General features: G+C 65.3%; 3 protein-coding genes across 12 annotated transcripts; 2 read left to right on the top strand and 1 right to left on the bottom strand.

Moving 5' to 3' along the window:
- Positions 1 to 618: 618 nt before the first annotated feature.
- On the top strand, positions 619 to 6825 carry VTN (vitronectin). The gene is made up of 8 exons (XM_044994280.1): positions 619 to 775; positions 1389 to 1508; positions 1983 to 2309; positions 2742 to 2881; positions 3356 to 3512; positions 4190 to 4342; positions 5884 to 6168; positions 6638 to 6825. Exons 1-8 carry the CDS (start codon positions 715 to 717, stop codon positions 6733 to 6735), a joined length of 1341 nt encoding a protein of 446 aa, XP_044850215.1. The 5' UTR covers positions 619 to 714; the 3' UTR covers positions 6736 to 6825.
- KIF12 (kinesin family member 12) lies at positions 5976 to 17117 on the bottom strand. 9 transcript variants are annotated; one of them, XM_044994272.1, is made up of 17 exons: positions 16938 to 17117; positions 16477 to 16542; positions 16276 to 16354; positions 16078 to 16199; positions 14280 to 14355; positions 13215 to 13349; positions 12884 to 13019; positions 12306 to 12397; positions 11814 to 11955; positions 11565 to 11683; positions 11204 to 11311; positions 10657 to 10792; positions 10341 to 10470; positions 8454 to 8586; positions 7851 to 7999; positions 7500 to 7645; positions 5976 to 7143 (listed from the first exon to the last, which is right to left on the bottom strand). In XM_044994272.1, the coding sequence occupies exons 1-17, from the start codon at positions 17009 to 17011 to the stop codon at positions 7025 to 7027; spliced, it is 1962 nt and encodes a 653-aa protein (XP_044850207.1). In that variant the 5' UTR covers positions 17012 to 17117; the 3' UTR covers positions 5976 to 7024. The 9 variants fall into 9 exon arrangements, with proteins under 9 accessions (XP_044850207.1, XP_044850204.1, XP_044850208.1 ...); XM_044994269.1 differs by having other exon boundaries at positions 14235 to 14355; XM_044994273.1 differs by lacking the exon at positions 16078 to 16199 and having other exon boundaries at positions 14235 to 14355; positions 16200 to 16354; positions 16976 to 17107.
- Positions 17118 to 19316: 2199 nt separating this feature from the next.
- Positions 19317 to 22110, top strand: SEBOX (SEBOX homeobox). Of its 2 annotated transcripts, XM_044994286.1 has the most exons (4): positions 19317 to 19487; positions 19663 to 19850; positions 19983 to 20437; positions 20920 to 22110. In XM_044994286.1, exons 1-3 carry the CDS (start codon positions 19373 to 19375, stop codon positions 20418 to 20420), a joined length of 741 nt encoding a protein of 246 aa, XP_044850221.1. In that variant the 5' UTR covers positions 19317 to 19372; the 3' UTR covers positions 20421 to 20437; positions 20920 to 22110. The 2 variants fall into 2 exon arrangements, with proteins under 2 accessions (XP_044850221.1, XP_044850220.1); XM_044994285.1 differs by having other exon boundaries at positions 19983 to 22110.
- The last annotated feature ends 715 nt before the right edge of the window (positions 22111 to 22825 follow it).

The following is a 22825-nucleotide window of genomic DNA, read 5'->3' on the forward strand; positions in this document are numbered from 1 at the left end:
GAGACCTCTCGAGGGCCTTCCCAGTCCTACGAGTCTACGATTTTCAAACTTTTTGCTGCAAAAGTGAGGGCTAGAAAGCTACTGGCTATAAAATGGAAGCTGAGATTCTCATGTAACTTTCGCCACAGGAGCTGGGTTTTAAGATTGTCAGGCACACACGTGACTCACGAGTTGGTAACATTCTTGGAACCTGGAGCAGCGTTTTACCTCCCATCTCCTGTAGGCTGGCCTTGGTCTCGGTTGTTGGGTTTAGGGTGACACACAGGCCAGAGTGGGTGTCTGAAAAGGCCTCTCATCTCCTGCCCTGCTGGCTCTAAGGAGAGACTCGCTGGCCAGCTCCTTACTGTGGGGCTGCTGAGGCGTTTGGAAAAGACTCCCTGGCCCACACCAGCCAGTGGGTTTCAAACCTGGTTCTAGCCGCGCTCAGCTTGGTGCGTATGGGTTTTGTTTAGCCCTGCTAGAGAGTCAGCCCCCAAAGCAGGGTCCCAGCAGGTACTGCCTGTGCAAAGGCCTTCAGACCCCTTCCAGGCCTGCATGGGGGAGGCCGGGGGAGTCAGTCACCTCCTGCTCTTTTGCTTTTTTGACCTTCTGACTGTTTGTTTTCGCCCTGGAGAGGGGCAGGCTAAGCAAACAGCGAGTTCCTGGGACAGGAGGCTGCAGCCCAGCTCCAGCAGCAGCCTCACCCTGCCTGAGCAGTCCCAGGAGCCACGCACCATGAGGCTGCTGGTCCCAGCTCTGATGCTGGGTTTGCTCTGCGGGGCTTTTGCAGCTGAAGGTAAGTCTCTGCTCTCCCCTCGGCTGGGCTCCCTGCTGCACAGGCCAGTTCCCTAGCTCCCGCTTCCAGCTAGCCTTTGAGAGAGAGCCAGTGGGTCTGTTGGGCTTCTGGGGGCTGCTGGGGCTATTGAGGCCTCCAACTGGCCAAGGAGCCCGGGAGAAAGCAGCAGCTGAGTTCCCCAGGAGCCTGCTGGGGTTCTGGCCGGGGTTGCCAGGCAGCCTCTTCTGTGGACAGGATCTTGAAAGGAGCAGCCAGGCGCTGCTGACCTCTCCCCACAGGCAGATCTCCGTTCACGGCACTAGTCACACATCGCACACCCCACAGCAGGGGGACGAGCAGCCAGACACCCTCAGCTCCAGCAGGTCCTGGGGCTTGGGGAGAAGCACAGCAGGGAGGGGTAGGGACAAGGAGCTAGTGAAATCCTGCTGCAGTGCGCAGGGCTGGCCTGCTACAGAAGTGCAGCTGCCTGGGTGGCGAGGCTGACATCAGCAGCCAGCCATCGCTAGCAGGTGGGGCTGGTGTGGGGCGTTGCTGGCCGCCCCGGGGGCCATGGCTCATTCCCTGGGGGTGGGTTTGCTGCAGTTACTTCCTGCCTGGCAGTTGGCTGTTTCAGAGTCGTGTGTGGGCCATTGCGAGGATGGTTTCAATGCCCAGAGGAAGTGCCAGTGCGACGCCCTCTGTGTGTACTACCAGAGCTGCTGCAGTGACTACGCCAGCGCCTGCAAGACGAAAGGTACCTGCCCCCTCTGGAGCCCCCCAGGCCCTTTCCCCTTGCCAGGGAGCAGTCACAAGCAAGGCCCGGGCTCCCTGCGGTTGCCATTGGCTGGCTGGTAGCAGGAAGGGTGCCCCAGATTTGCGTGTGGCGATGTGCCCAGGTCAGTGAGTGCCCAGCCAGCATGGCCCCTTTCAGCGGCTGCGGTGGTCAGTGGGACGTTCCATTAGGAGGCAGGCTGATGCTGAGCCCCCTTCACTGAGGGGCCCTTGTGATTTCCAAGGGGCAGGAAGTCTGGGGGGCTAGAGACTGATTCAGGGGTGGGGAGTGTAGGAGGGACCCTTCTTCCCACGCTGAGTGGGAACGTTCTTCTGGCAGCACATCACCTCTGGCCCAGCCACTCAGAGCCCCAGCACAGAGTCAGGGCTGTAGCATCCCCTGGGCTCCCGGCTGCTGACTGGCTCATGCTGAGCCTCTCTCTTGTCCTGTGCGCAGTGACCCGTGGGGACATGTTTGCGTTCCCCGAGGACGACTACATGGAGTACAGCACCAATGCTACCTGGGGTGACGACACAGAGCTCCTCGACACAGGGACTGACGCCCCAACCACATCTCCAGAGCCAGTCACTGCAGCCACTGTCGATTCGGTCACAGCACCAGGCAGTGGTGTCCACCTGCTGGTCCCCAGTGGGCCGGAAGAGGTGGAGCAGGTGCAGCAGGAGGAGGAAGAGGCGCAGCTGGAGGAGGTGGAGGAGCTGTGCAGCGGGAAGCCCTTTGATGCATTCACGGACCTGAAGAACGGTTCTCTCTATGCATTCCGAGGTACTGGCGGGCGAGTGCTGCCCGCGGGCGCTGGCTCAGAGCCAAGGGCTGCACAGGCTTCCCCCTCCAGGGCACTGACTCGCTTCCATCTCAGGTCACTCCCATCGGCCAGATGCTTGAGGGGGAAGATGGGTCTCAGCCCAGTTCCCATCCAACCCACCATCACAGCTGGCACTGGCTGGGCCCTTGACAGCATTGACTGACGGGCCACAGAGACAGCTGCTGTGCCGGCAGAGCAGAGCCCTGGGTCGCTTGCATTGCCGGGGCTGTCCTGGGCCTGGCGAGGGGCTCCGGCTTGGTGCAGAGCCTCCCTGCAGATAGCCAGCCTTTCACAGTGTGCACTCGGGGCAGGAAACAAAGCAGTGGGGGACTTTGTGGGGGTGGGGGCGGTGGGAGCTGCCCCTCACGGCTCCTGTCTCCCTCCTCGCTCAGGGAAATACGTCTATGAACTGGACGAGAAGAGCGTGAGGCCTGGCTACCCCAAGCTCATCCGCGATGTCTGGGGCATCGAGGGACCCGTCGATGCCGCCTTCACACGCATTAACTGTCAGGGCAAGACCTACATTTTCCAGGTGAGGCCGTGGGCAGGGATTGGCTAAAGTCCTGCCTGTGCTGCTGCTGCATGGCCTGACTCGTGAGCACCACTCGCTGCCGCGACACCACTCACACCACCGGGCCGCCCCAGCCAGCCGCCGGCGGCCCCGCTCTAGGCTGTCACCCTGACAAGCTGTGAGGCCTCGTCCCCCTGGCCTGTGCCCCTTTGCAGGAGGGCGGCAGGGGGCAGAGCTGGCAGGCCAGGCACACAGCTGATGGCCCCGGTCAAAGGTAGGAGAGTGGCAGGAGTTTGCCAAGAGCCCTTGGGCATGCACCGGGCTGCCCCGTTGGTGTGTCCAGGCGTGGCCAGGCCGGTGTCCTGCATGGCAGCGGGGAGAGCGCTAACGGGGGTGGAATTTACATAGCTCAGGGTTGGGGGTTCATGGCCCAGAGTCCTTGTGGCTCTTGAATCCTGCTCCCCAGGTGACCCTGCCTTGTGGCTGTCTCCCAAGGGCAGTCAGTACTGGCGCTTTGATGACGGTGCGCTGGACTCCGGCTACCCCCGCAATATCTCGGATGGCTTCCAGGACATCCCTGATGACATCGACGCAGCCTTCGCCCTCCCGGCACACAGCTACCACGGCCAGGAAAGAGTCTATTTCTTTAAAGGTAAACGAGCTGCTTTCCCAGCCGGCCCAACTACCCCTCCCCGCTGTGTCTCCCCACAGTGCCCCTGGGGCATGGGCCCCAGACACGGGCAGTGCCTCAGCTCACTGCAGCCCATTGCCCACTGGCCCTGCCATTCTCCACAGCCCTGCTGTCCGGCAGCGCCGGGCCGTCCCTGCCTGGCTGCTCAGCCCGAGGGCACAGGGCACATGGAGCCGGCAGCTGCAGGGCCCTCCCCTGCATACCAGGCGGTGGGTGAAGTTGGCGCTGCCAGCTCCAGGCACTCAGAACTCAGGAGAGTGGCTAGAAAGGATGAGGGTTTAAGACACTAATAAACGTGGTTTTGCCCGTAGCTGGGGCATGTCGGCTGCTCACTGCACAGCTGTATTGGATTGAAAGGAGAGCCAGGCATCTCGCCGCTCACCTGCCTCCAGGGCCTGGGGTGTTACTAGCACCAAGACGTGTGACAACACGATCGGCGCTGGGCCTGGCTAGGCTATGAAGGCTGGAGAGCCCCTGGCCGCTGCGTGGAGCTGCCTTGTACTGCCAGCCAGTCCCGGTGCTGGGGGATGCCCTGCCCTGCTCCAGCCAGCAGGGCGAGGACCCTGTGCCTTGGGCCCCAGCCCCGTCCAGCAGGATGGCATCTCTCCAGCCTGACAGGCTCCATGTCTCGTTTCCAGACAAGCAGTACTGGGCATACGACTTTGCCAACCAGCCCAGCCGGCAGGACTGCGAGGTGTCCTCCCCATCGCTGGTGTTTGACCACTACGCGCTCATGCAGGGCGACAGCTGGGAGGACCTCTTCCAACTGCTCTTTGGGGGCACCCAACGCAGTAAGTGGGGAGGAACGGCCCCGGTTATGGGCCCGGGCAGAGCAGGTCATTGAAGCCAGAGGGCTGGGGCAGGGAGAACCAGAGGCCATGGGACGCACCCCAAGCATGTATGAGCTGCTAGGGGCTTTGCAGAAAGGAAGTGACGCAGGTTGGGAGGTCAGGTGCTAAACAGGACAGGCAGGTTAAGGGCCCCTGATCCAGCTCTGGCGTATGTTAGACCCCAGTGCTCCTCAGTGGGGCCAGCTCCACCCAACACATGCAGAAGGCCAGATTCACAGGGAGCCTGGAAGGGAGTGATAGCACAGAGCACACCCCCACATGCTTGTGACAAAGTGGGGCTGTTCTTAATGTTTCCTCTGAATACTGTGTGGGTGCCTCCTTTCTGGCCTTTGTCTCTTTCCTGGGCCAGGAGGTCACCTGATCTCCTTGTTCTCCCCCACCTTTAGCATCCCCTTCCCCGGGCGATGCTCTGGAACTGCTCCCCACAAAGCCAGGCAGGACTTTGGGGAGCCTCCTCTCCCTCGGAGCAGACTGTCTGCAGGGCAAGAAGCTCACACGGCTTCACCTCCTGGGTCTGACCTTGGAGCATTCAGCATCCTCTGCCCCTCCGTGCGCTTCCCACAACGAGTCCACCCCGGCGGGGTCCTGAGGGGCCACAGGGTCCTGCACCCCCACTTCGCAGTCAGACGTGACTCTCAGCCAGCCAGTAACACAGAGGTTTATTAGATGACAGGAACACGATATAAAACAGAGCTTGTAGGAACAGAGAACGGGACCCCTCAGCTGGGTCCATCCTGGGGCCCAGTGAGCCAGACAACTCCGTCTGCCCTCACTTTCTGTCCCCAGCCAGCTCCCGACTGAAATCCCCTCCAGCCCCTCCTTTCTGGCCTTTGTCTCTTTCCCCGGCCAGGAGGTCACCTGATCTCTTTGTTCTCCCACACCTTTAGCATCCCCTTGCAGGGGGGAAGGGTCCGGGCCATTAGTTGCCAGGCAACAGAGGGTCGGCCAGAAACTGAGGCCCCCCCACAGTATTCAGAGGAAACATTAAGAACAGTCCCACTTCCTCACAATGCTGCATCCCCCCAGCCCCAGAACACCTGCACATCACAACCCATGTCCCCAGGCTGCATCACACCCCCCCGTACCCGCTGCTCCCCCTGTACAGGCGACATACCAGGATGGAATCAGGTACCAGGTCCTGTCTGTTTTAACTGGAGCCAGTGCTGTGGGGAGGAGAGGAACGGGGTGGGAAACACGGCTAGGCAGGATCCAGCCTGCCGCAAGGGGTCCTGGAGCCATCACGTCTCTCCTCCCAGCCTGCTCCTTGCCCTGTCACGGGGATTGGGGTGGCTCTGCTGCCCACCCCCGGCTCCTTTCCTTCCCTGTTCTGGAGGCCCTGGGGACCCCACTCCCTGATGCTGCCTGTGGCAAGGTGGGTCAGGGGCTGCCTCCCTGCTGGGTGAGCCTCTGCCTGTGGCTGGGACACTACACCAGTTATGCTGCCAGCCAGTCCTCATGCCCACGCTGTGCTGGTCTGCCAGGTGGGGCCAGTGGACCGCGGTACATCAGCAGAGATTGGCGGGGAGTGCCGAGCCACCTGGATGCTGCCATGGCCGGCAGGATCTACGTCTCCTCAAGGGCTAGCAGCTGGGCTCGAAAGAGGAAATCCCGCCGGCACCGCAAGAGGTACAGGAGCCGGCGGCCGGCAGCTCACACCTTCTGGGACTGGCTGCAGGATGATTCCGACTCCTCGGACACGGACCCTGACTGGCTGCCCGGGGGCTCCCAGTGCCAGCCCATCCAGAGCGTCTACTTCTTCCTGGCAGGTGGGTCCCAGCACCATCAGCTCACCCCAGCTGCTCTCACAGCTGACCTGACCTAGCCCCCCGAGCAGGGCTGGGCTTCAGCTTTGCCATGCGGCCCCACCAGCCCCATTATGGCCACCCTCTCCCAGGGCCCTGCAGTTCTGCTCAGCCTGACTGTGAGCGATTGGACTGACTTGTGGAGAGGCGCCTCATGGCGGGGAGGAGAGCCGGAGCCGGCTGGGACCTGGGGCAGGGGGATCCTCACAGAGGGGCAGGATGGGCCTGGACAAGGGAGTCAGGCTACCCTGGCAGGGCCTGGACTCTGGCCGGGGCCTGGAGCAGGGTTGTCCCTGCACTTGGTGGGAGGCTAGGGGAGGCCAGCAAGGCCCGTTCAGCTCCTGCTGCTCTGAGCTGTGGTTGAGGGTGGGGTGAGTGGAGCCCTGGGCCCTGTTCCCCGGGGGACTGACGGTCACGCCCTTCTCTCCCGCAGACAAGTACTATCGCCTCAACCTGCGCAGCAAGCGCGTGGACTTCGTGCGCCCTCGCTACCCACGCCCCATCGCTCAGTACTGGCTGGGCTGCCCATGAGCCCCCAAGGGGATGGGCTGCTGCCGTCCCGCCATATCCACAGCAGCTCGGTCTTTCACTAAAGCCAAATAAACAGGGAGCTCTGTGTCAGCCCTGGACCGCATCTGTCTGGGGCAGCGGGACCTTCGTGGGCAGGACTGTGCAGGCCACACCCTGGCCAGGCCCCACCTGCCTCCCCAGAGCCTGCAGGGGACTGGGCCCTGGATCCTGGCCATGCACCAGGACATGGGGCGCTCCACCACGGCACTGAGAGGGTTAATGTCCCGTGGCGTGGGGCACGTGCTCAGAGTCAATCCCGGGCGTCCCATGTGCAGCCGGAGCTCTGGTTCCGCAGGCTGTAGTATTGGAGCTGCTCCTGCCGTGAGTGCAGCACCTCCTCCAGCCGCAGCTCAGGGTCAGCACCTGCTGCTGACCGCAAAGGACAGGAGCTATTAGTGGCAGCCTGGCCCTGGGCTCAACCCTCCTCCCCTCTGGCTGCAAGCGGGTGTCAGGGAACCAGAGCTGGGGAAAGGGTCATGCTCCTGGGATGGGCCCCAAAGCTAAGGAGCTTCCCACCCCCCAGTTCAGCTCCATGAAGATATGACTTCCAGGGAGCCTCTGCCCACATCTCCCTTAGTCTCTCTTGTGCAAGGCATGCTGGGAAGGGCTTCTGTCCCAGGCTCACAGTATCTGCACAGTCGAGGGCCCCCTCTGGGGAGCCAGGGACACCCCAGTTCTGACCCCTCCAATAGGGAAACCTTGGCTGCTGCTCTGTCACGTCTTACCTTGGCGCCCTGTGCTGCTGCCTGGCAGGGGAGGGGCTGACGGCGTGACCTGCCCCTCCAGGCCGGGGGGAGGCTCGGGGCCCTGCTGCTGGGTGTCTCTCAGGAGCAGACACGAGCCAGCAGAGCTCTTCCTTCGGCCCAGGCTCCTGCAGAGCAAGCAAGGGCTGTGCTGAGTACTGGGGCCCACATCAAATCTGGCCATGGCTGCCCCACCCCACTGCCTCCCACCCTGTCCCTGGGTCACCTTCTGATGTGCCCTGAGCCCCTGCCCTGTCCTGGGAGCCTGTGCGCCTGCCTGCACAGCCCCACGGCCGGACTCGCGCCTGGCCCCAGGCTGCTGCTGACTCTCACCTTTTCCCCTGGAGAAACCAGGGAGCCACAGGGTGCTGCTGGGGCCAGGGCTGAGCCGGATCCTGCCATGGGCTGCCCTGGCTGGGCCCCTGGAACCTGGAACTGCTCTGGGCAGTGAGCCCCTCCCATGGCGGCAGCTCCAGGAGCAGCTGGAAGGACAAGCAGAGCCCTTAGGCTGAAAGCTCCTGTTGCCAGCCAGCCTGGCAGGGGGGCGTACCTGGGACAGGAGGCAGGGTCTGCAGGAGGAAGAGAGCAGGGGAGGGGACGTGGCTCAGGCGTCCAGCCGGCAGAGCGCCTGTGTGTGCTGGGGCTTAGCCCCACACAGGGCTGGGGGTGCCAGGGCGGAAGCTGGGGCAGGCGTCCCGCTGGAAGGGAGACGGGAGTCCAGGCTCCATGGCCCATCCGTTCTCTGCCCTTTGTGCTGAGCTGGGCCCCGCAGGAGCGGCTTTCAGCCAGATTCCCCCGGGCAGAGCCGGAACCAGCCCAGACGCTGGGGCGGCGGCTCCCCTGGGGCGTCACGGCCACGGGCTGACAGACCAGCCTGCAGGACACGTGAGCGGCCAGGGCCTCGGGCGCCAAGTCAGACAGGAAGAGGAGACTCACGTGGCCACACTGGGCTGCGCCGGGGGCAGGGCGGGGGCAGGGCAGGGCCTGGATGCTGCAGGAGCCGGGGGCAGCTTCGGGGGAGCGTCGGGCCTGGCCCCAGCTGCTGAGGGCTGGGGGGGACTCCAGGTGCCTGGAACGTAAACGAGACGAGTGGGAGTGGGGCCGCCCCGGGCATCACAACATGCCTGAGGAGCGGGGCCATCCCAGCCGAGGCAAGAGCCAGCAGCCCCACAGCTTGGGGGGGAGAGACCTGGCAGGGTGCGACTTGGGGTGGGGGGGTCACCACAGTGACGGGCAGGCCAGTCACCCAGCCAGCAGCGCCAGGGCCTGCGGTTCGCTGAGAAGCCGCCCGGAGCAGGAATTCCTGCACCACCCGTCCGAGGGGCTCCCTGAGCCTGGCTGTTCTGCCAGGCCTCGGCCTGCGCCTGCCCCAGGGACCGTGGCCCATGAGTAACCCAAGGCTGGCCTGAGGGACGGGCCTGGGCTCTGCAAGGCGCTGGCAAAGAATTCGCTATAGTAACCTGGAACCCGCCCCAGGTAGTGTCCCGTCTCAGCACCCCCCACACCGCATGCCCAGCGCCCCCCCACACGCCCAGCGCCCCCCCCACACGCCCAGCGCCCCCCCACACACACACCCAGCATGCACCAAGCATCCCCGCACACGCCAAGTGCTCCCCCCCGTGCACCAGCGCGCACTGTCCATCCCCTGCATGCCCAGCACCCCCCGCACGTGCCGAGTGTCCCTCACGGGGCCGCCCCCCCCCACGCCAGCACTGAGAGTCCACACCCCCCCCCCCCCCCCAGTTCTTCAGGTGACTCAGCAATGCCTCCCCATCGCGCACACAGCTCAGGGCCTGGCTAATGGGGGGTTTCCTCACCCTACAGCGCAGCTGCTGCCACCCACCCAGCCAGGCCTCCAGCCTGGGCCCTACGCACCCATGGGGCTCTCAGGCCCTGCCTGCGTTGCCCCCCCCCCGCCCCTGCCCCTGTACCTCACCAGCTCCTGCGCCCTGGCGAGGGCTTGGCTCCCTCCTTGGCCAAGCAGGGCAATAGGAAGGGGAGAGTGTGGTGAGCTGTGGACGCTGGGCCCCACCCCAGCCATTCATCTAGACTTTAGCAGGGCCCACCCCCATGCAGGGTGCCTGCCCCGTGCCAGGCCAGACTCACCACGCCCTCTGGGTAGTGCGCTGGGGCAACCCCTGGCTGGGTGTGAGGAGCCAGGAGGAGCGAGCTCTGGCTCATTCACCCGGCCCAGCAGTGCTGATCTTTCGGGGTTCCAGGCCCAGCTAAGCTGCGCCCCCTCCCCGGTCGGGTGACTGAGCTGGGGCAGCCTGCAAGCTGCTGGGGGCTCTTCCAGGCGTGGGGAAGGGTTGGCGGTGGTTCTTGGAGTCGCAGAGAGCCGGGCATGGCAGGGACTCTGCGGCGAGAGGCGGGCAGAGCCTGGGTGGGTGTTGTGGAGCTGCTGGTGAGTCTGTGCCGGGGAGAACACCCTGTGCCAAGGCAGGGGCATCTCTGGCTTGGATCTCTGTGCCGAGGTGGGGGCATCTCTGGTCGGAGCAGCGGCTCCCAGCCAGGGGAAAGGCACTTGCCTGGGGGAGCGGGGCTGGGGTGCCCCTTCCCTGAGCCCAGCCTGGGAGGAGCTGGGCCTCGCTGCCTGCCACAGGATAGCAGCTGACTTGAGGTGGCTGCGGGACACACGGCGCGGCCCTGCCCACCCCATGTGTGTAGGGGGCATCGCTTTGCCAGTGACCTCTGTCCTAGGTACCAGGTCATGCCTGGGGCTCGCCCCCACATCAGGGCTCGAGGGAGGTGTGGGGCCAGCCCCCCTGCCAGGAGTTGAGTCTCCCAGGGGTCAGCCCAGGAGGAGGAACGTCCTGTTGCTACCTAAGCTGCTCGTTCTCCAGCACAAACTCCTGCAGGAGGCCATAGAGGCTGCGCCTGGCCGCGCCGGGTGCTCTCCTCGGGGCCCCTCTCTGCCCAGGGGCATGGCTCTCCTCCTGGCACTCGGGCAGCTCTGCAAGGAAGACGAGATGGGTGACAACTGGAGCCCAGATGGGCCAGGGCCTGGGGGGTGGCAGGTCACATACTTCTCTGATGCACAAGCCCATGATGCCCCTCTGCAGGCTCCCCACTCCTGTCCCCCAGGGCGGCTCTGGATTCCTCTGACCCCCAGCCCTGCCCCGCCCCCAGCTGTACGCACGTGTGGGGGCTGTGTGGGTGGCTGTGCTCCCGCCCAGTATCCTGGGCAGCCGCAGCTGCTGGCGCAGGGAGAGGTTTTCCTCCCGCAGGGCCTGGATTTCTTGCTCCAAACTTCGCAGCAGCTTCTCCCGGGAAATCTGGGAAATCAAAGGCACAAGGCTTAGAGGGGAGGGGGCCCCACAGCTCAGGGAGGGGGCCCTGGCCACCAGGGGCCCTGCCCTGGGATGCAGCGAACTCAGATGTTCAGATGTTGTGAAGGCCAAGAGTATAACTGGGTTAAAAAAAGAACAAGATGAGTTCCTGGAGGCCAGGCCCATCAACGGCTGTTAGCCAGGCTGGGCAGGGACACAACCCCATGCTGTGGGTGTCCCTAAACCGCCAACTGCCAGAAGCTGGGACTGGACGCCGGGGCAGGATCACTCGATAATTGCCCTGCTCCGTTCGTTCCCTCTGAAGCACCTGGCATTGGCTGCTGTCAGAGACAGGACACTGGGCTCCAGGTCTGACCCCACGTGACCGTCCTTGTGTTCAGAACCCTCTGGCCTTACCCTGTGGGCCACAGGCTTGGTGGTGACCTTCTTGGCCCTGCCGGCGAAGCGCAGCGTGCGCAGTGTCTCCGGCAGGCAGCGCGAGGAGGGCGAGACGCAGGCGACCTGCTGGACAAGGGACGAGGCTGAGGAGTAGCTCCCGGAGGGGCCCTCAGCAGAGAGGGCTTTGGTGAGTCTCTCCCCGTGGCCCCAGCCTAGCCGGCTCAGGCAGGAATCCCAGACTCCTGGGTTCTAGTCCTGGCTCGCCCACAGCCTTGCAGTGTGACTTTGACAGGTCCCCGTCCCAGATCTGCACCTGTGGGGCTGCGGCTCCAGGCCCTCACCCAGCCCTTCCCGGTACAGAGGGGAGACAGGCTCCTACCATGAGCGTGACCCCGGATCCGCCCAGGGACTCGGCCAGCAGCCGGGTGAGCTTGCTGTCCCTGTACGGGATGTGACTCCGCCTCCGTCTGGGGTCCACCAGCAGAGAGATGCAGTGCCCTGCGGGGAGGACAGCCCGTCACACTCGCCTTGGCGCTCAGAAAAGCCTCAAGGCACAGCCGAGCCTGCAGCCAGCTGGGGGTGCCTGCAAGCCTGGCCCCTCTCTCTGGCCCGGCTGCAGGGGCCTTACCTAGAGCCAGGAGACTGCGGTTGATGTTGCTGGCCTCCACTAAGCGCTCCCCAGCCGAGCCGGTGTCCTTCACCCTCTCGCTGCCGGCCAGGTCCACGAAGCAGAGCACGCCTTGCTGGGGGGAGCTGGGATCTGGGCTCATCTGTGGGGAAGGGGAGGGACCATAGCTCACAGGTGTCCTGCCCCATGGGCCTTCAGGGACACTCCCAGCCAGGCAGCCTGCCCTGCACACCTGGGGTCTCCAGTGCGGGCCCTAGCGAGCCCAGCGAAGGGAGAAGCACCAGGCCGGCTCAGACAGGGGTCAGCCCAGAGCAGCCCCTGGAGGGTGAGCAGGGCAGTAGCAAATCGAAGCCATTCAGGCCAGTGCCCGTTTGCCTCCCCGTGTGCCCGTAGGACCCTCCCTCCAGCTGCCAATGCAGCTGGCCCCCTGGGAGCAGGGTGGGCTACGCCATGGCCCCCGAGGCCCCGCGCGCTGGGGGGCGAGTGACTCACAGCCTTGCGGCGGATGCGGATGGTCAGCAGGGCGTGGCTGCGGCTCGAGTGCCCATTCAGTGCATGCGCGGCGCTCCGCCGCCTTCGGGTGCCTGGGAGCGGGAGGCGCAGGCAGTTCAGAGCCGGGCGAAAAGGTTAAACAGCCTCTGACCCCCCTGGCGCTGGGCCTCACCCTCCTGCAGAACCTGCGCTCCCAGGGTCCGGAGCGCATTACGGGGGGGCCCCTCTGCAGCTCCAGGAACAGGGATGGAGTCTCTTCCCTCAGCGTCTGGCTGCTGCCTGTGCCCCCAGGCTGCCAGTGCTGCCTTGGAAAACAGCTGGGGACCTAGGCCAGAGTGATGCCCCGGTGCAGGCGGAAAGCTCCGGCACCAGGCAAGGCGGGACCATGCCAGGGTCTGCTTGTGGGAGCAGCAGCTCCCCACCACTAGGCACAGCAAAAGGGAATTCACTCCCCACCTGGCCACCGGGGGGCCCCTTCTGCACTGGGCTCCTTGCCTATGGGCTGCAGAGCCCTGGGGGGGTTCCTGCCTGTGCCCCTCCCCAGCGCCCTGCAAGGCTGGGGACGCCCTGTGCGGTACCTTCCTGCAGCAGGTCCATGATGGCCTCCAGGCTCCCAAACTCCACCGTGAGCAGGTTCTCGATGTAGAAGCCCCTGGTTTTGCTCCATCGCACGGGCAGGGGCCTGGGTGGCCCTGGGCTCAGCAGGTCTCTCACCTGGACAGAGGAGAGGCAGCGGGACAAGTGGGAATGGAGCCCAGAAAGCCAGGAGGAGACGGGTGAGCGGGAAGGTAATGGGGGGCAGGGACAGGTCTGTCCGGTGCCCATCAGCCAGCCCTGCACATGGGCTGGGGGCATGAGGTGCTGCAGCTCTTTGTCCAGGCAGGGTGGTGGGGGTGGCCCTACCCCTACCTGCTCATTGTGTATCTCCACGTACGAGGCGCTGAGCACGAGGCCGGGTCTGTAGCGCTGCGTCTGCTCCAGGAGACACACAAAGGCCCTTTGCATCAGCCCCCCGAGGTAGGGAGTCGCTGGCTGGCCCTCGCCCTGCAGAGAGGGGAGAAGTCGGGGAAAGCCAATGGCAGGGTGCCCTGAGCTTCCATCCCCTGCAGCAGGAAACTGAGAACCATCCCCCAGCCAGCACCCTGCCCTGCTCCCCACAGCGCCCCCTGCTGGGAGGGGCCAAGGCTGGGGTAACTGGGAGCTTCCCCCCACAGCCAGCGCCCTGCCCCACTCCCCACAGCGCCCCCTGCTGGGAGGGGCCAGAGCTGGGGTAACTGGGAGCTTCCCCCCACAGCCAGCGCCCTGCCCCACGCACCACAGTGCCCCCTGCTGGGAGGGGCCAGAGCTGGGGTAACTGGGAGCTTCCCCCCACAGCCAGCACCCTGCCCCATGCCCCACAGCGTCCCCTGCTGGGAGGGGCCAGAGCTGGGGTAACTGGGAGCTCCCCCCACAGCCAGCACCCTGCCCCACGCCCCACAGCGCCCCCTGCTGGGAGGGGCCAAGGCTGGGGTAACTGGGAGCTTCCCCCCACAGCCAGCGCCCTGCCCCACTCCCCACAGCGCCCCCTGCTGGGAGGGGCCAGAGCTGGGGTAACTGGGAGCTTCCCCCCACAGCCAGCGCCCTGCCCCACGCCCCACAGCGCCCCCTGCTGGGAGGGGCCAGAGCTGGGGTAACTGGGAGCTTCCCCCCACAGCCAGCGCCCTGCCCCACGCCCCACAGCACCCCCTGCTGGGAGGGGCTGGGGTAACTGGGAGCTTCCCCCCACAGCCAGCGCCCCGCCCCACGCCCCACAGCGCCCCCTGCTGGGAGGTGCCAGAGCTGTGGTAACTGGGAGCTTCCCCCCACAGCCAGCGCCCTGCCCCACGCCCCACAGCGCCCCCTGCTGGGAGGCGCCGGGGCTCGTGATCCAGGAGGCGCTGGTTGCAGTACCTGCTCAGCGCGGCTGTCGGTTTGCCCCCGAGGAGGGGCTCTCACCTGGGCTAAGGGTCCCATTAACGTGTAGGTCTTTCCAGAGCCCGTTTGTCCAAAGGCAAAGGCAGTGCAGGAGAACCTGGGGGAGGGGGCGGACAGCCGCTGAGCACCTGCACCCTTCCTTGGAGGGTGCAGGCCGCCCTCTCGTGGCGGAGCCAGGTAATGCAGACACGCGCTGTGGTAGAACAGCTGGGGGGGCTGTGACCCAGCGGTTCTGCACTGGCACAAGATGGTGCCTGGGAGCACGTGGAGGTGAAGATGCGCAGGGCTGGGGGCACGCGCTGGTGTGAGGAGGATGGTGCTGGCAGTTACTGGGGAGGGAGGCCACTAATGGGAGTGGGTGCGGCTGGATGCTTGTGCCTGGGGGCGTGTGTAGGTAGAAAACTGCAGATGGCTGCTGGGAAGGAGGCCACAGTGGGGGTGAGCAAGCACGGGGAGCGTGTGCATTGCTGGGTGGGGCTATGGGGGGCAGGTGGAGGGGGAGCGTGTGCATGGCTGGGTGGGGCTATGGGGGGCAGGTGGAGGGGGAGCGTGTGCATGGCTGGCTGGGGCAATGGGGGGCAGGTGGAGGGGGAGCGTGTGCATGGCTGGTGGGGCTATGGGGGGCAGGTGGAGGGGGAGCATGTGCATGGCTGGCTGGGGGCTATGGGGGGCAGGTGGAGGGGGAGCGTGTGCATGGCTGGCTGGGGTATATGGGGGGCAGGTGGAGGGGGAGCGTGTGCATGGCTGTGTGGGGGTTACGGATGGGAGTGGGGGGAGGGGGAGCGTGTGCATGGCTGGGTGGGGCTATGGGGGCAGGTGGAGGGGGAGCGTGTGCATGGCTGGCTGGGGCTATGGGGGGCAGGTGGAGGGGGAGCGTGTGCATGGCTGGCTGGGGGTATGGGGGGCAGGTGGAGGGGGAGCGTGTGCATGGCTGGCTGGGGCTATGGGGGGCAGGTGGAGGGGGAGCGTGTGCATGGCTGGGTGGGGCTATGGGGGGGCAGGTGGAGGGGGAGCGTGTGCATGGATGCGTGGGGCAGAGGGGGGCACGTGGTGGGGGAGCGTGTGCATGGCTGGGTGGGGAAAAGGGGGGCAGGTGTAGGGGGAGCGTGTGCATGGCTGGGTGGGGCTATGGGGGGGCAGGTGGAGGGGGAGCGTGTGCATGGCTGGCTGGGGGCTATGGGGGGCAGGTGGATGGGGGGGAGGTGCATGGCTGGCTGGGTTGATGGGGGGCAGGTGGAGGGGGAGCGTGTGCATGGCTGGCTGGGGCTATGGGGGGCAGGTGGAGGGGGAGCGTGTGCATGGCTGGGTGGGGCTATGGGGGGCAGGTGGAGGGGGAGCGTGTGCATGGCTGGCTGGGGGCTATGGGGGCAGGTGCATGTCTGGGTGGGGCTATGGGGGGCAGGTGGAGGGGGGACAGGTGCATGGCTGGGTGGTGGCTATGCGGGGCAGGTGGAGGGGGAGCGTGTGCATGGCTGGGTGGGGCTATGGGGGGCAGGTGGAGGGGGAGCGTGTGCATGGCTGGCTGGGGGCTATGGGGGGCAGGTGCATGTCTGGGTGGGGCTATGGGGGGCAGGTGGAGGGGGGACAGGTGCATGGCTGGGTGGTGGCTATGCGGGGCAGGTGGAGGGGGGGCAAGTGCATGTCTGGGTGGGGCAATGGGAGGCGGGTGGAGGGGGAGCGTGTGCATGGCTGGCTGGGGCAATGGGGGGTGGGTGGGTGGGTGGGGGCAGGGGGAGCACATTCATGGCTGTGTGGGGGTTACGGATGGGAGTGGGGGTAGGGGGAGCACACTCTCCACTTAGGGTTGCCTCAGCCTCACCCACTCGCTGCCAGCTCTATGAGTCGCTTCATCCCGCTGCCTTCAAACACCCCTTCCTGGGACGTGCCTGCATCGAACACGGCACTTAACCTGAAGGCCGCCTGCTGCCCGGCCGCATTCACCTGGCATGGGGAGAAGAGAACTGGCTCAGGATCAGGCCAGCGCCCAGCTGTGGCCTGTCCAGCGTGGGGCACTCACGTAGACGGTGTTGTCCCCAAGGCAGTGCACCACACGCTGGTCCCCTCTGCGGCGCTCCGGGCAGGTCAGGGGCCGAACCCTAGCCAAAGGGAAAGGCACCATTCACCATGCAGGCACCCTCCTGGTCCCAGGTGCCTGTCCCTAAACCCGGCCTCGGCTCATGCACCCATCAGCTGCCCGTCCCACTCCCTGCCCCCTCACCTGACCACCACCCGGAGACGTGTTTCCTTCCTGTCCACGGGATCCTCCTGTTCGCCTGCTGGGCTCCTGGGGAAAACAACCAGTGTGGGGAGCAGGGACTCTGGCAGCCGGGGGAGCCAAGGGGGAGCCAGGGGCTGTCTTACTGGGCCATGCAGCTGCTAAGGTTTTGGGCTCCAGCGCCCCACAGCCCCTCACCAGCTGCAGCATTGGCACTTCCCAAGCTGAGGTCTGATGTGCCAGACGCAGCTGCTCAGGTATGTAGTTAACCCTTCCACCACCAGAGGGAACGGCACCCTTGCACCTGGTGTGAAGGAACAGGAGACTCCAGGGCCCTCCTAGGCTGAAAGGACCTGTGGTCCTTTCCCCCTGCCAGGACTGGGTGCCCTGACCACCCTTAGTCCCTGGGTGGCCCCAGAGAGATGGGGTGGCCTTCCCCTAGCTCCTGTGAGACTCTGGCTTACTGCGCAGCTAGATGTAGTGGCTTGGCTCCTGCGCCCACCTTGGGCCCCTGCCCCTGCTCCGGCTCTGGCTCCATCCCACAGCTCTCCTCTGCAGGGTGAAATCTGCAGCTCTTCGGCTGCCCAGCCGCCCCCTTCTCCAGCCAGAACCACCCCCAACCAGCCTAGAGCTGCAAGTGCCAGCTCTCCGGTTAAATATTCACCTGCTCCAGCTTTGGGAGCTAGCCCCTCCCCCAGGCTCTTGGAAAGGGACCAGCTGCAGGGAGGCTCCCCGAGGAGAGGCCAGAGGGAGAAGGGGGCCAGAGTCTGGGTCCACCTGCCGCTGGAAGCTGGCCAAAGCCAGCCCCTTTCAGAGGCACCCAGAGAGAAGGGTGGAATGACCCCAGCCAGCTCTGGGCCCCGCCCAGCAGGGAGAGGCTAGTGACTGAGCAGGTGACCAGGGCTGGAGGAAACGCAGTCTGGGGTCTGGCACAGGGCAGCCGCCAGGCGAGCAGCAGGGGCACCATGTGTCAGCCAGGACGGGACCATGACTCCCTGGACCCTCCCTGCCATGAGGGGCCCTGCACATGGCACACTGGCAGCGCTGCGTCCTGTCTGCCTATCCTGTGGTGCCCTCCCCACACAGATGAGAGGAAGAGGCCTGAAACCCTGCAGCCCCCCTCCCCCCGCCAGGCCTGGTGTCCCTCTGCACTTCCACCAGGAGCCTTGGCCCCACTGACCCCTTTCTCCCCTCCCCCTCTCTGCTCCTCTGGCTGCTTGGTTAATTTACACTGAATCCACCTTCCAGCCCAAGGCACAGGGGGAGCTGGCCGTGCCCGTGCTACAGTGCAGGCAGCGCTCCCACCAGGGCAGCACCAGCCAATCGGTACTGCAAACGGAGCAGCACAATCAGAGGCTGAGTCCCATCCGTGCCCCTCCTCCCCCCAGGGGCTGGAGTGAGCTCTGGTGTTTCACAGGGCCCTCCAGTGTCATACTCTGGTGCCAGCCATGGATGGCACAGAGGGGCCTGCTCCCTGCAGCTGGCAGCCTGGCAAGAGGAGCACTCGCTTTTTATTCCCCTGGGAAATCAATTCCCCAAAGAGTCCAGCAGCTGCAGGTCACGTGGCCCCTTGTGAGGCCAAGGCAGTTTGATGCTTAGCAGTGCAGGTGCAGACGGGCCGAGAGCGTTCAGGGCAGACAACCCACTGCTAACACCATCATGCCACAGAGGTGCCCGTGGGCAGCTGCACACAGCCGCTCAGCCCCCAGGCATTAACAGCGGCTGTGCTGGCGCCGCTGGCCATTTGCCAGGCTGGGAGGTTGGCAGCCACTTTCCCCAGGGCACCCCGCCCTGTGTGCTGCCAGCCTGGAATGCGAGTGCAGAGGGGGCTGGCCTGGAGCACGGCTGAGGGCTGGGCCCATAGGGAAAGGTGACAGGGGACCTGGGGCCAGCCCTGCCAGCACCCAGCAAGGAATTCGATGGGACCTGGTGGGTGCCAGCAAGAAACGGGTGAGGACCCGACCCAAAGGGAGGCTCAGCATTCACCATGTGGCCCCACACCCAAACCTGCTCTGCCTGGGCCCCCAGCTCTTGCTGAGCCTCCCTCCCTCCCGGTGGGTCACAGCTTGGCCTGTCTCACTCCAAACCCGGAACCTGCAGCTGCCCCAGGTCTCAGCGGGGAAGGCGGAGCCCCCGTTAGTTACCCCTGGGCTCGGGGGAAGGGAGGCGCTGCTGCTCCCTGCCTGGGCCCTCCCTTCCTCAGTGCCTGGGCCAGCTCCGGGGCCACCCCTTGTCATCCCCGCAGAGCAGGGGCAGGGCCTGGCCACTCACCCCCCTGGGGGAAGGGCTGGGAGCCAGCAGGGGGCCAGGGCGCAGCCCAGGGCACCAGGACCCGGCTAAAGGAGCCCCAGCCGAGGGAGCCCAAAACAGCCCCGTCCCTGGGGGTGGGGAGAGACTGGGCTGGGCCGGGCTGACGGAATGGGGGCTGGGCTGGGGTCGCAGGGATGGGGCTGGGCAGGGCTGGGGTAGGGGGCTGGGATGGCCCAGGCTGACTGGGATCCCCCGATGGGTGTGGCTGGGTCTGGGGCGCTGGGCTGGGCCGGGCTGACGGAATGGGGGCTGGGCTGGGCAGGGATGGGGCTGGGATGGCCCAGGCTGACGGGGATGCCCCCACGGGCGCGGCTGGGCTGGGGTAGCAGGGATGGGGCTGGGCAGGGCTGGGGTAGGGGGGCTGGGAATGGGGCGCTGGGATCCCCGACGGGCGCGGCTGCGGGGCCGGGCGGGCAGCCCGCGGCGGGATCAAAGCCGGCTCGCACCCGCCTGGGCGGTCCCAGACACCTGGGAACTGCTGGCCGGGGAGGGGGAGCGGAGCGGAGCGGGGGATAAAAGGCCCCGGGAGCCGCCGGGCGGCCGCGCTGAGCCGCGAGACTGGACGGGGCGCAGGGACCCCAGCAGGAGAATGAGCGGGGCTGGCCCCGCACCCGGCCCGCGCCTCTTCTTCCCCGACGGAGACTCCGGCCGCTGCCCGCCGCCCGCCCGGGGCACCCCCCTGGCCCGGCCCGAGCCCCGAGCAGGTCGGTGCCCAGGGCAGAGAGCGGCGGGGCTGGGCGCGGGGCCGGCCGGGGCCGGGGGAGGCTCCCGGGGGCCGGGAGCGGAGCTGGGGCCAGGGCTGGGTCTGGGGAGGCTCCCGGGGGCCGGGGCCGGGGGCCGCTCCCGGGGCTGAGCTCTGCCCGTCTCCCCCGCCCGCAGGGAGCCGCCCGAAGCCGGAGCGGGGCGCGGGGGGCTGCCCGGCGGGGCCCAGGCGGCGGAAGCGAACCACGTTCAGCCGGGGGCAGCTGTGCGAGCTGGAGCGGGTGTTCGCCGCGCTGCCCTACCCCGACATCGGCACCCGCGAGCGCCTGGCCGAGCTCACCCGCCTGCCCGAGGCCAAGATCCAGGTGAGCCGGGCGGGGCGGGGCGGGGCGGGGGAGCCTCCGGTGCCCCGTCGTATCCCGCGGGCCGGGACGTCGGGGCGCCCGCGGCTCTGCGGCCCGGGGCAGGGGAGTCCCTCACGGCCCTTCTCTCCCCAGGTCTGGTTCCAGAACCGCCGCGCCCGGAGGATCAAGAGCGGGAAGCTGGAGCAGCCGAGCTGCCGGCGGGCTCTGGCCAGTAAACCGCCCCCCTCCTGCCCCCCACCGCTCCAGGGACAAGGGGCCAGAAGCCAACAGGTGCCCGAGCTCCGCCTGCCCGGCAGCTGCCCCCAGCAGTGCCTGGGCCAAGCGCTGCCTGGCCTCGTCTCTGCCTTCCAGGGGCAGCTCCTGTGGGGAGACAGCAGCCAGCCCCCCTGCAGCCAGGCGGGAGCCCACTGGCCTGTGGCTGCCCCCGGCCAGGAGGGGGCGCAGGGAGCAGACCCCATGGCCGGTGAGGGGCTCTCCTATTGGGATGTCTTCCCTGCCCAGACCTCCCTTGGGTACATCTCTGACCTCATCTATAACGCGGCCATCGTCACCAACCTGGGCGAGCCCTAGGCCTGGCCCCGGCCGAGGTGGGTGCCACTGGGGTTGTCGGGGGGCAGCCGTCAGGCCTGGTGCCTAGAGCTCCTCTGGAGCAGCTGGCACCAGGCACTGCTGGGCTCTGTGCTGGGCAAGACACTCGGACCTGCGGTGCCAGCTGGAAACTGCTGCCCATGGACATGGGGGCAAACCCAGCTAGCGAGGCCAGGCTGCCAACCTGGGGGAGGTTTCGGTTGGATATTGGGAAACACTGTTTCACTGGGAGGGTGGTGAAGAACTGGAATGGGTTCCCTAGGGAGGTGGTGGAATCTCCTTCCTTAGAGGTTTTTAAGGCCTGGCTTGACAAAGCCCTGGCTGGGATGATTTAGTTGGGGTTGGTCCTGCTTTGAGCAGGGGGTTGGACTGATACCTCCTGAGGTCCCTTCCCACCCTGAGTGTCTATGATTCTAAACAGCCCTTAGCCGTGTCAGCTCCCCTCCGCCAGGCTCCCAACCCCCCTCCATCTACCCAGTAGGAACTGGAACCAACACTGGCCTGAATGGCAGCTGGGCGCTGGAGACTCTGGGCTGCCACAGGACACGGAGGACTAAGTGGTACCTGGCTGAATTAATCTGGAGGGAGGCTCTGCTCCCAGGGTGTGCAGTGGGGTGACCTCTGGATCTTGGCTCTCTTGGGTGTGTGCTGCAAAGCAATTCCATCCCAATAATAAACGTGGGGCCGTGCCCCCTCCCCAGCTTAGCGCTCTCATTTTCATTAGAGGGGCAGTATTATTGCACTGACTCCTTAAGATCTTTGCAATACCATCCAATATCCTAAATGCGGGTCTGTGCAGCGGGCTGGCAAAGCGGGGCTGCCCGGTCCTGCATATCACAATCAGCCCTAATACCAACTAATCTTTCAAAAAAATACCTTAATCTCAGGCTGTATTTGCAAATGATTATGGCTGGGCCCCACCACAGACTTTATCTACATGACCTAATCCCGGCGCCATGTAACATTTCCAGGTTACAAAATAGATTTGCACATATCAGAAATATTAAAGCGTGTTTTTAGAAGGGGCTTAGCAGACATCAGAACATTAATCAACATTGTTAGCTCCTGGCACACTGCCCACCTGCTAGCCCCTCCCTGGCCAAGCTGGGCCTCCGGGTGCTGCAGCGGAGGGGGAGGACCCCCAGCTCTGGGGAGACGGTGTCAAGGCTCAGGCCTGCCCCAGTGCGGCAGGTGCTGGGTCCCCATACTCAGCAGTAAATCCAGCCTGCTGTGGGAGGAGCGGCCTGCAGGGCAGGGTTCCCTGGCAGCAGTAGAACTTCCCCACATGGTGGCTGGTGCCTGGGAGTCCCCTTCTCTTTGCCTGCCAGTAACTGCAGAGGGGAGCATGGGAGGAGGGGCCATCGGACTCTCTCTGGCCCCCTGTAGCTTTGCTGCCCACGATCATAGGGCCCTGCTGTTTCTGCCCCCATGGCTGCTGGCCTGCTCGGTGGCTGGGATTCTGCCCAGAGGAAGGGGATTCTGGGACAAGTGTTCAGCAGCTGGGTCCAGGCCTGAAAATTATCTACCCCAAACCCATCCCCCAGAGGGAGGCTGCGGGCCTGGTTAGAAAGGCGCTGCAGAGGGGAATGTGGCACAGCCAGCCCCCCCGATAGGCTTGTAGGGCTGGGCCCATATGCCAGGTGAATTGCTAAGCCCCCAAGACAAATATTTGAAGGCCATGAATCAGGCCCCCAAGTCACACATTTGGCTTAGAAATCCTGACAGTTATCAAAATAATGGAGGGGGGGGAGGGGTGTCTTTGCTGTCGGGTTTCTGAGTCTTCGGGGAGCACTTGAGTCACATTTTCAAGCTTTGCGCCCACGAGGACTAGACACTCCACTTAGCTTTGTTTTAAATGGAAGCCGAGAGTCTCCCTAATCAGTGGATTCCGGGAGCTGGGGCCCTTATGCGGAACATCCAATAGTGCAAGCCGCTCCGCCAGACAACAGTAGTTGTGTCTCTCCTGCAGCAGTGGGTGGCATCACTGGTCTCTGGTGCAAAGCAGGGAGCCGTATTTCTTACTGGGCTCAAGGTGTTTGTGGTGCTGGGGGGACGCAGAACCCTGGACTCACAGCTTGGCAGTGGAGGGCTAGGTCCTGCACTGTTGAAGTTGATGGGAATGACCATGCGCCCTACAAGAACGAGGAAGTGATTTCCAGGCATTCTTGTCTACGCTCAGCATCTCTGGCACTGTGTCTACACTGAGTTGGGATCGCATGTGGGTTTCACATCCCAGCTGCCTGGCAAGTTGCCTTTCAAAAGCTTAATTTGTAATTTAAAATCTCCCAAAGCCCATCACATCCTCTGACACTGGAACCAGCTCCCAGGAATGGACTCACCTGGCACCTGCATTCCTTCCCACAAAGTCATGCCACTGAGGCCACTGT

This window comes from Mauremys mutica, chromosome 19 (genome assembly GCF_020497125.1).
Source record: "Mauremys mutica isolate MM-2020 ecotype Southern chromosome 19, ASM2049712v1, whole genome shotgun sequence".
Lineage (NCBI taxonomy): Eukaryota > Metazoa > Chordata > Testudines > Geoemydidae > Mauremys > Mauremys mutica.